Below are 12,258 nucleotides of genomic sequence, written 5' to 3'. Positions count from 1 at the left end.
TTCATTGAAAGTCCATCTAAATTTCACACCTTTATTAGAGCAACGAAGCAATATTTGTTCAAAAATAGCTTATTGGTAAACTTTCACTTCAATTAAATCTAATCTTAATTTGTTTTATTGTATTTCAAATTAACTTCAGTGGCTCACACAACAACCCTAGTAAAAGCTTTGGCATTTGCAATGTAAACTAATGAGGCTATGATAAATCAGTTCAAAACTTTTAGCACATTTATTGCGACATTCACTCTTGCAATCCAACTGGCAAACACAAAAACAACTACAATACTTTGTTTATGCGCCTTCTGAGTCACTTCTGCTTATTTTCAATATGGCAAAGCTGCCTCTTTAATCTTCACCGCTGACTTGCAGTTAGGGTCCGATTTATACGGCACTTTCCGATGCTGACACTGCTTAAAATAATATTACTCACAATTATCAAAATAAAACATCCTGTGAGATTGAATATAGACAGCATAGAATCAATATCACCTTTTAGTACAGCTATATTTGCCAATGGTAGAGAAAAAAAAGAAAGGCATGGGATTTAAACGGAAAAAAAAAAACTGTTCGAGACTAAAACTGCTGAAATCCTGAGGAGGATATGATCTGAAGCTACAGTATTCACAAGCTGCCAAACAGAATTCAGGGAGAGTTTTGTCGTCTACATTTGAGATTTCCTCAATCTATTAAACATTTTATCATTTCAGTCAGCTGGGTAAAATTACAATTCATATTCTACTAAAAATACATTTAATAAAGTTCCGGTCAGTAAAAGTGGGACATGTAGATTAGGTTGTATTTTATATCTCTGTATGTGTAAACATAATGATGATCAGTTATTTTAATATGTAAATAATATCAGCAGACATTTTGTGATCAGTTCTCAGGGCTTGTAATTAATCACATTAATATTAATTCTAAGAATAAGATTATTGTATACCACGGTGGCTACATGCAGAAGAATAAGTGATTCTTCTTATGGCCATATTGTGTGCTGTTGGTTTCATTTTGAACCTACAGGTTTGTACATGTGCACACTGTAAGACATAAGAGGACTTCACTAGTTTGGTTTTAGAAAGTACTTGGTTATTTACTGATAAGACTAGTTACTAAGATTTATCAACCATCTTTTGTTCATTTTGGTGAGCACATGTACACTTGTATTGTACTTAAGTGCACTGAGCTTCAAAGATTTTGTAACTTTCTTGGGACAGTTCATTTAAGTTGTAAAATAGTTACTGGTTATTCAGCTTTATGAGTATAACTCATTAGTGTGACCTACAGCTTCTATTAAGAGGTTGTTTATAAAGCTGAAAATTACCAAGAACAAACCAAGAGGTCTGTGTGGAGAAGAACGGATCTTTGACCTTCTCCTGCTTGCCATAAAGAAAGACAATCAGATCAAGCATGATCTCTTCAGACTCTTCAAAGACATGACACCAAGGAGGATGCTCTTTTAAAGCAGGAGAAAGGGAATGATAATCCCCGCTTAGGCTTTTTGAAAAAGACAGTCTAGTCTAGTCATAATCTGTTTTTTAGCCAGAATTTACCAGAGGTTTGTTGATGGTTACAAAAAAGGATTGAATTTCTCTGAAACATCTTAAAGAACATTTGACTAAAAAAATAGTATGTACTGTAGGTATATGTATACATTTGCAAAAATTCAGCAACAGTTTCAAACTTGTGAGTACAATACTTTTCATTGATTTTTAAAGTTGAAAATACAGTAGTTCAAGAGCAGTCTTAAAGACTTCAAAATATAATACGACTTTAATGGCCATGGTGTGTATAAGTTAACTTTTCACAAGATCTGTGGACATCTTTATCTACTGAAGGGTTTGTGCCACACTGTAATATAACATTTTATATTTGTCAGTGTGGATTTATTGCAATGAAAATAAAAACAACACGGTGTAGTCTGCATCTCTGACTTATAACGTTTCCAGAACTCTTTTCCTCCACAGATGATGCTAACCAGATTGCTGTCATTCAGCTCACAAACAGTTCTCTATCCTCTTGCCAAAGCTGTCAGGGTGAGGGAAAAAAGTGACAAAAACTGGCATCTGTGAAGTGTTGTGTAAATGGTTTTTGGCTCGCCACCTTAGTGAAATCTTGCAGTCAGTGTGGGGTTTTCACCCCAGGCATTGCAGAGTTAACTTAACTACAAATAAAGGCCAGCTGGACTCCAGCCAGCTGGTGTCCATAGTTCTAGTTTTCCAACAGAAACACTTCAATGTCAAAGCCAAGGCTTCTCCTGTGGAACAGAGGGACTCCTCTGACTCTGCAAGCTCTATCATCACTGCAGAAGTCAACTTCTTCAACCCTAAGGAGACTTTTTAAATAAAAGAACTTTTTTAGAAGATGGAAAAAAAAAATACCTTCTTCAAGTGTTATCTGATTTTCTGTATCACATAATCCATTTTTGTTACAGAAAATACACACTTTGCCTTAACAGATTCCCCTCAGTATCTGTGCAAGGATATTCTCATTTTGAAAAGTGGGGCAAAAATTCAAGAGACTGCATAGTAGCCACAAACACCACAAGTGCCCTTTCTGATAATGAGAGCAGGATTTAACTGAATTATTATTCTGTCTCCTCGAGCCACCTCTATGTAAGGCTTGGCCCACACTAATACAACCTTGCAAGAAGCATAAACTAAAATCACTCACTTAATGCAGTATTACATTTCGACGAGATATTGTGCTCACAGTTGAGCAGTCACAAACGAACAGTAATTAGTATATGAAGACGAGGTGATTCCTGAAAATTAAATAATTTGTGCTTTATGTTTTAAGTAATTTGCATATGAAAAAAGAGACAAAGACAAAACCACATGGAAGAAATTGTGAAGAGGACCAGAGTTAACTGGAAGAACCAGATTTTATTTTCACATACAAATAAGTTCTTCTTTTAAAGTTTTTTAATTTTGACTTGATTAAACAATATAACGGTAAGAAAAATAAAATATTTTATAAATGAAACTCATGTATCGTCTTACTTTTATTTGTATATAAAGGCAATGCTCCTATTCTTCATAAGTATCTTTGTAATTCTGTTTTAAAAACCAACCTTTGTTTGTTTTTGTTTTTAAAGTCCACTTTATTGGGTCTAACAACAAAAAAGGAGAGTCAAACTAAGACGGTCATATTCTGACTGAAATTGGGGTTTTTTAATGCATAAAAGAAGAGCACTTGTTGTGCCTATCAGGTTCAGCACTGACCCCTAATCTGTGTGACATGGTGCTTTTGACTGCTTCTTTCATTGCCTCACCTTTCTCCCCTGACTGCAGATTATTGGCTATAATCCTTCCCCTTTCAGGGCTGGATTCCAGAGAAAAGTTTATCAGACATAATGAAAAGTTCAACTTAAAATCTGTCAACAGACCCTTGTCCCAAATAATGTATTAAAGCCAATAAATCATCCTGACATCTGGATCTTTGTGTCAAACCTCTATGTTTGCAATTATTCTCTCCATCTACTGTCAAACCTTAACACCTCCACTCCACAGAAACTCTAGCACCTCTTTCTAAAACTTAACTCCTTTTTAATTCTTTTCTCCTAAGACTATAAATCTTGAAAAATTATGCTGCAGGGTTTTTGATAATAATGGAAAAACAAAATCTACTCTTAACTTGCTTAGACATGTGTTGCAGTCAGGGCAATTACCCTAAACAAACCTAACAATCTAAATCCCAAAGTATTCTAATGGCTCCAAGACGAAAACATTTCAGACATATTTGTGGAAGTACCTTAAAAGAGCCATCCAGGCAAGATGATCATACACCTTCAAACAAAAAAAAAGTGTTCTCTAAATTGACTACAAAGGAAATTTAAAACTGTGATTCACCCAAAGGAGTATTAAGCCAACCCAAGGGTAGAATATATTTTTGTATGCAATTCTGCAACAGTAAAAGAATGGGAAAAAAAATGCTTTGCATAAAACATCAAAGGAAATATAATAACTAGATAGTATTAAAAATTTTGCAACTGGTGGCTTGTGAAAATGTTAAATGACAGTAATAAACACAAATAGTTTCACACTGACAAAAACAGTCAAATCGCTAACCATAGAAGACACGTACGGGAGGTAGTTTGTTTTGCAAGATATGCATCCTGTCTGTAGAAATATGACAATAATAAGTGTTTATTTATTACTAAGGTGACTTTGCTTGCCAGTAGACATCCACCAATCAATAGGTCTGAGATTAAAACTGGTTAATTTCTGCTTGGGTGGCTCTGACTCTGATCTCAAATGCAGAAAAATATTATTTTTCTTTTAAACTGGATGTCACTCTTTTTAGCCTAAGAAAAATCTGATGACAATTATAGAAAAGTACTTTTATATATAAATAGGAATAGTGTTTTGATTCTTTATTTCAGGCTATATTTAAATTTTATGCTATCAAACATATTTTTAAGATTGTATCAAAGTCAAACGAGAAAAAAAAGGAATTAGTCTGTTTTGAATAAAGAGGTCCAAAGAATACCAAAAAAAAGGGCTAGCCAGAAGAAACCTGATCTGTGTATGTCTACTAAACAGTCACTGAGCTGCTGAGATTTTCATTTACAGCTCAATGACATTTACACCCTGAAAAAAAGATTTAATTTTGCATTTTCTTCTAGGCAGAGATGCCTGTTGAGTAATTAATTATGACTGTTGTAAAATGTAATAAATAAAAAACTAAACCCATGCCCCCCAAAAAACAAAAAACTTCATTTAAAGCTGTCCGAGGGTGAGGCAAATTCTCTTCTTGCTCCATATCCCCACTGCAGGGCCTCAGCAGAGATTATTGAACAAAGCAAAAACTATGGAGCTAAATGAATATTCATGCCATGGCATTTACAAGGAGCTTATTACGCAGATGGCTTGAGGCTTTGAATTTAAATAGGCACAACTCAAACACTATCGCAAATGGTGCAACTCTGCTGTAACCCCAAGGGGATCTAGATGTGTTTGAACTTGAATTGCACTAATAAAGTGCCAATTATCCTTCTAATTGGGAGTAACAAAGCTGGCTGCCTGTTGTGCTGGGTCCCATGTTTACTGGATATCTTTGAATCTCCAATCTATCGACTGTAATGAGTTCAGCTAATTGGGAATGAGAGAAGTGATTTGGGAGTCACAGCCAGCTGTTTGGTGCTGTAAACCTGAAGGGAATAAATAACTGTCAAATGTCTGTTCACTGTAGAGATACCAGAAAAGAAAAAAAAAAGATGAGAAGATAAATATGTATAAGTGTCAAGTATGACCTTAACCTTTGGCTTTAACTACAGATTGACCACTTCATATGAAACCCATACACAAAAAAGAAAACACTTGCACACTTGAAGCTAAGATGAGACAAATTACTGCAATTTCAATTTTGGATGTAGCTTTGATCAGCAAAACAGATCTGAACCTTAAATATGAGCGTGTCAAAATTAGTTTTACTTCTGTTGAGCAACACTGACATCATACAACCAGACAGACTTGCAATCAGAAAGCAATTAGAGACTACTGCGTTAATGTGTTGTACATTCTTACTTGAATAACATCCGGAAATAGTTCCTATAAAGAAAAAGAAACTTAGACACTAGTTCGGTCTGTGAAAATTAGCCAATTTTAGAATGTGCTGTTTATTTGCAAAACTCTAGAAAAACCTGGTAATCAGTACAAACCTTAATTAGAGCATGGGTGTCAAATACATTTTCATTTTGGGCCACATCAAGATCACAAAAGTCCACAAACCTACTCATTAACAAACTGCTAAAATAATAATTAGCTGGCCCTGCATTCAATGAGTACTTCCTAAGATAAAAGAATATTGAATATCTTTTCACATTGATGTAATTTTGTACTTTACATTACAAAAACAGCTTTGATTTGATGGATAAAAATAATATTTAAACACACAACTGTTATTTTGAAGGTTCTATTTATGTGGCCCTCTAGGGAATAGAGGGCCACAGAAAATCTTATAGCAGGCCAGATTTGTCACCCAGGTCTTGAGTTTGACATAGATGACGTAGACTTTTAAAACAACCCCAGAAGGTTTTATAAAAGCTGTTTCCTGTCCTCAGGAATCCCTGCTCTATGTATTTAAGATGTGTCTCTGTTTCAGACCAAGTGATTCTAATGACAGTATGTATGTATTATGTATGACCTCCTAAGCATGCCATCAAGTGATGCAGAAGCTTGGTAATCACCCACTTATTCAAGTCATGTGTGTGGCACAAGGGAAACACCTAAGACATGTACGGCAATGGTACCTGAGGACCAGAACTGAGAAACACTGATCTAGACAATGCATCAAAGTCTGCACACTGAAATATAATATAATAGCAATATAATATTATATATATAGCAACATTCATACATTAGAAATCTTTTAAGACAGAATTTAATTTGAAAAAATAATCACAAAATCTCTGCTTAATTCAAAACAGAAAACGTACAAAGACAGATCTCCATCTCCATAAGCCAAGGTTTCTTTATCAAAGAAATGGAAACCCATCCACTCATACCAAAATAACTCTGAAGGACATTATACCTGCATGTCTCAGGCATGACAGCTATGCGATTCCCTCACTTGCACTCCTTTTTCACGCCTCATTGTCTCTTTCACCTTTCTTCCCCCGCTTCGTTTCCCTGATAACTCTAGTAGCTCCTCCTGCTCTCACTCTTATCTCCATCTCCTACTGTCACACAATCCATCATCCCATTCCACTTGATGTTTAGCTCCCACACTCCCTGCATTAAATAAAATGATGGAGACAAAAAGCCGGCTGCTTTATATAATGACACCGCGGTATGAAATGCTGTTCATCTGCTTTGTAAAGAAGCCTTTCATAGGATAAAAAACCTTTGGATTTACAGGCTTAATTTTTAATTATGTTGTAATAAAAATGAGATGGAACCAGTCTCATTTGAGATTTCTAAAAGTAGAACTTAAAGCATCAAAACATTGAAATCCAAGATTTAAAATCTTGGATTTTAAATTCAAGATTTAAAATATATATACACACACACACACATATATATATATATATATATATATATACACACACACACGTATATACATATATAAAAAATAATCACAAAATCTCTGCTTAATTAAAAACAGAAAACATACAAAGACTCCATCCCCATAAGCCAAGGTTTCTTTATCAAAGAAATGGAAACCCATCCACTCATACCAAAATAACCCTGAAGGACATTATACCTGCATGTCTCAGGCATGACAGCTTTGCGATTCCCTCACTTGCACTCCTTTTTCACGCCTCATTGTCTCTTTTACCTTTCTGGCTGTGATTGTATGTATGGCCATGCAATCACAGCCATACAGTTACTTAAAAAATAAGTAATATATTTTTTTAAATCATAATCTTTATTGTTATAGTAATAGTACCACAAAATATTGCAATAAAATGTTATGTTTTTATCGCCCACAGTGACCCAAAATTAAATTAGCAGGTCTACAGTATGTCTGAAAAATGCTTTTAATCTTTAAAAAATCTTAATCATTATCAGTTTTATTTGTGAGGTTTGTGCACACAAACGAGGTTCCAATTTGCTCCCAACAAAACATACATACATAAACACACTGTGTTTTTACAGAAGAGTAAGACTAGACTCAGTTTGTGCAAATATACATATAATTCATCACTAAACGGTGATAGGTGAAATTATCACAACATGCGTTTACCTGCTGTATACTTGCCAATATGTCTGCCCTACCCTGCCCTGCCCTGTTATATTAAGCATTCTCTACTGTTATCGGTGTACAGTCTCTTCTACTTCTGTTCTTGGCTGAGCAATTTACGTCTGCCCACATACTTGCAGACAGAAATGCTTTCATAACATAAAAGCATGGAAATATCAAGAGAAGAGGAAGCTCTTGTAAATTAATTTAGACGCATTATTGGAAAAAAGAAAGGTCATAGCCCACATACAGATATCCAAGAAAAATGGGCCTTTTTCTGGCAACCTTGAATGACACAGCACTGCCTGTCTGCAGGATGTCATAATACTGCAGGAAGGGTTATCAATAGCACCATTTATTGCACAGCGGTTACAAAAGTGGGGCAGCGACTATGTCGCTCACAATAATTTTTTGCTTTCAGAACAGTTCTTACATCATTCGGAGTTTTTAGAAGTGAATGGACTTGCTGTTAGATTTCTGAAGTTTTTAGGCTTTGGTATTAGAAACAAAGCAAAAACACATTTTAATAGCAAATAGGGAGAGGTTATCAACACAAGGAATAATTAATTTAATAAAGCCAGTGGAATGACTTAAGGGACTTGAAGTGTATCATTTTATTTGACATGATCCTCAAGTTTCTTCATGTTCCCAAAACTAAGCCTCTGCAAACTTTACTTTGAGTTTTTGCCAAATGACCGTTGTTTTCCTGCATGGATTGCCAAGAATTTTGGCACAGACTTTCATGATTCCAAAACAGATATAGCGCATTCACATTGATTGCATAAACTCTTTCTGCCAACATTTTAACTAACGTCATTTTTTTGTACATTGACTACAGAAAATAACTTTAAGAGGGCGCAGATAGTGTCAGAATACTTATTGTAGCGGCATAACATTACTTTATTGCCTTCATCTTTTTCTGACTAAGGAGAGAAAGTAACCATGAAAACAATTTCCTAATAACATAAACATGAAACAAAAGTAGTCTTGGAAACAATTCAAAATAACTCAAAGGGAAAGAATTACAAGTATTACTATTATTTCTAAGCAATTTAATTTACCATACGTTTCCTAGGACTAAATATGCTACCACATTATTGCTAAAGTCTTTTTTGTTTGCTTTCACAGACAATTAGATAGAATTACTGAGAAAATGTCCCGTATAAATATTTAACAAGTTAATGTTGCAAAACTAGAGACGTACCCATCACCGTGTAACGGCTGAGTTACAATACCTGGTTTTCATAAAGCTCGGATTTATGAAATTCACTAACTATAGAATATCAGAAAAGAACAAAAAAATCATCTATGGGAAGCATGGGCTCAGTTATTTACATAAGTATCTCTTTGTGAAAACAGCATCACTGTTACTGTTTAAAAATTCAGAAGCTTAACATAAGCAGAGAGGGGCACTAGAGACTGAAACCAAAAGAGCAATGAAAAGAGTTTGAGGGGAGAGAACAGCAGAGAGAAATCAGATGGAGCACAGCAAGGAGGTCAGAATTTAACAATACCTTCAGTGGGGTTGATAGCTGCTGGTAATCTATCCCACGGGAGAGTCCAAGCAGGGCAAGGATGAGGAGAGAAGACTGCCTCGATGCCGTTTTCCTGAGAGAAATACACATACCGACAAGCAAATAGCTCTGTTAAGCTGCATAAACTGCATATAAATAGAAATTATCCCAAAAGCCAATGCCAGTTAAATGTAACAATTTACTTGATTGACTAATATATAGTATATATATATATATCGATAGATAGATATATCGATAGATAGATATATTGATAGATATATATTGATGGTAAAATGTATGTTTAGACTATTTTCCTTGAATATTTAGATTTGAATTGTATGATTCACATCAAATTTTTATGCTGGCATTATCTATTGTAACATAAGATGACAGAAAATTTAAATAAGCTAAAAAGGGCAACAAGCCTTATTCTATTATCAAGTAGGTCTTCACTACAATGTAAAGACAGTGCTCTAACATTAGTATTCTAGTAATTATTGATCACAAAAGTAGAGCATGAAAACCATCCTTTCATAATGTCAAATGTTGCTTGGAAAAAAAAAAGGAATACTATAGAACACCGAAGCATAAAGACTTTCTTTAAATACAGAAATGTGGTTCTCCTGCAAAAATTCTCAATGTATTAAACAGAATATGGACTCAATACTTAGTCAGGGCATTTTATTTTCATAAACTACAGCTTTAATGCAGTGCCTCTGCTGAGATAGTATAGTAGCTCAAGTTGCTTCAGCTTAATAGCTCATCATAAATGGGTGTAGAATTAATCTATACAAGTATCATGTTTCCGACTGAATTAATTAAATAATTGAGCTCTTTGACGATTTTCTAATTAATTGAGATTCACCTGTATTGATGAACTGATAATAACCAAGTTGGATCACAGGTTACAGCATTTCTATAGAAGAAGCAGAAGTCTGGAACATTCAGGTGTGTGTTGACATGATGCAGGAAGAGAAACTCCAACAGTGATTTTAGAACAACTGCTGGTGTCCATCAATCTCTGCCAGATGTAAGGCCATGCTCAACAATGTGCAGTTCATCTTTCTGCAGCAAGAGATTGCAGACAAGTGGAAAATATTTAATGCTGTGGCCAATTTCCCAGGAGTGGGTATATCAAGTTCAAGCCAAGGGCAGACTGTGCAGTGTTCCAACAAAATGCAAAAAATTAAAAAGAAATACAATTTACATTGCAGACTGCATGGCAATTCATCAGTATCTTAAATTCCCATCTTGGGATTCCTAAGAAAGAAATTTGTCTTTCTTAAGTTGTGTCTGCATGAACCAAAAAAAATAAAAAGCCCAGAGGGAAACTATTTCCAGGAGCTGGGCACACCATGGACCACTCTGTGTATGAAAGTATGCAAGATTGAAATGTGAGGCCATCTGTCCAGCTGCTAAAGCTTCATTTAATTATTGTCATTTAACAAGACAATAATTTCAAACACAGCAGTGAACTTATAAGAGAATGACTGACAAAAGAAATAAGAGTGTGCACAAATGAGTCTCTGCAAAACTCTTTGTAAAAAGAAGGGTGGACCTAAATTGTTGTGCAACATACATTGATAAATATTATAACTGCTGATTTCAAGTTACTGTTGCTAAGGGTTGCTCTACCACCTAATGCAGCACAGATATTAGTTGGTGTTTTAATGGTCCTGCGTTTATCAGTTCTTGTTGAAAATTAATTAGAATTTGTAAAACATGCTGCTGTTCATCCAAGGATGCAGTTACCAAATTTCAAGAGCTGCTGAGATAGACTTTTTATACCTCTTTGTTTCAGCTTAACTCCAATAATAATCATAACCGCAACATATGCCGAGTAAATAAGACCTGTCATATAAATGCATAAAAGCAGCCACTAAATATTGCAGAAGCAGCAATCACTGAATCAGGTAAAGATAATGAGCATCCATTTTCACAGCTTTTATGACTGGAAAAGAGAAAATGGGGCTGGATAATGAGCTCAAACATACCTCGAAGTTTTCTACAAGTACTTTTTTAGAAATTTGATAAAAACAAAAACCCCTGACATTACGAGAACCTTTTGGAGCATTATCAGAGAAATCTGGGCCAACACAAAATGACAGCATTAGCACAAAACAGCAGCTCCTGCGGTGCTGGTGGTGTCATTAAAGCAAAGAGGGCTTAAAGGACACCTGTGCGCTTACATGCTCTCAGGCTCAGCATATTGGTTTAACTCTACAGGCAACAATTTTCTACATTACCCTTCTAGCTACAGTGCTGCTCCATTCTGTTGTCACAATTTATCTCCTTTATGGGGTGTATCTCAGTACTGAATAAAAATGCATGGCATCAGTTTTTAGAAAGATTCTCTTGAGCGGGGATAACCAAAGCAATTTATATTACACAATATCATTTAATAGTCAATATTATTATTAGCACACTGATGCAAGAAAATACTAGTATTACTACTTTTGTTACTTTTGTGTAGGTATAAATACTCTTTAAGTATCCAGAGCTGATATCGGTATCAGATTAGGAACCTGTGTACAGCCATTTTAAAGGATCATAAGAATTTATGCCTATGAGATCACATTTTTTTGTATTAAACCTTGGGTCAATTTTTGGAGTGGCCATAGAAAAGGCCTGATATCAGTCAGACACTGTAGAAAAGTTGTGATCAGAGCTGAAAGGTGTCCAAGCAAAATTCTCATTTCGATTTGTATCTGTTTCTAAGCTTTCTTTTCATATCTCAAACTGCCAAGGGAGAGTAGATGTCTATTAGCTTAAAGCTAATCTGGTACAACATATCTAATGGTGACGTTTATGTTGGCGTTGTACATTGTCCTTTTTGTACATTTTTCCTTTGGAAAAATTCATAAAGGGAGGAAAACCGGTGTCTTTGCATTTTATAAAACAACATGTAACCTTTGTCTGGTTTTGAATGAGTGTTATTTAGCCATAAAATGTCTACATTTGTCTATTCTAGCTCTCAGTTTTCTTAATATGCAGCTAGAATTGTTACTTTTGTTTTTCTTAACTTTAGTTCACTATAATTCTGTAGATTTATTTTGTTACT

The 12,258-nt window shown here is 34.9% G+C and overlaps 1 protein-coding gene across 1 annotated transcript in view; it reads right to left on the bottom strand.

Moving 5' to 3' along the window:
- The window catches only part of gstcd (glutathione S-transferase, C-terminal domain containing), a 50,140-nt gene that overhangs the window by 28,091 nt on the left and 9,791 nt on the right, over window positions 1-12,258 (bottom strand). The window contains exon 5 of the mRNA XM_028018273.1: window positions 9,198-9,291. Coding sequence (XP_027874074.1) covers window positions 9,198-9,291 — 94 coding nt within the window. The remainder of the gene's footprint in view (window positions 1-9,197; window positions 9,292-12,258) is intronic.

The sequence above is a fragment of the Xiphophorus couchianus genome, chromosome 5, assembly GCF_001444195.1.
Source record: "Xiphophorus couchianus chromosome 5, X_couchianus-1.0, whole genome shotgun sequence".
In the NCBI taxonomy this organism is placed as follows: Eukaryota; Metazoa; Chordata; class Actinopteri; order Cyprinodontiformes; family Poeciliidae; genus Xiphophorus; species Xiphophorus couchianus.
This window is presented reverse-complemented; position numbering and strand designations above follow the sequence as displayed.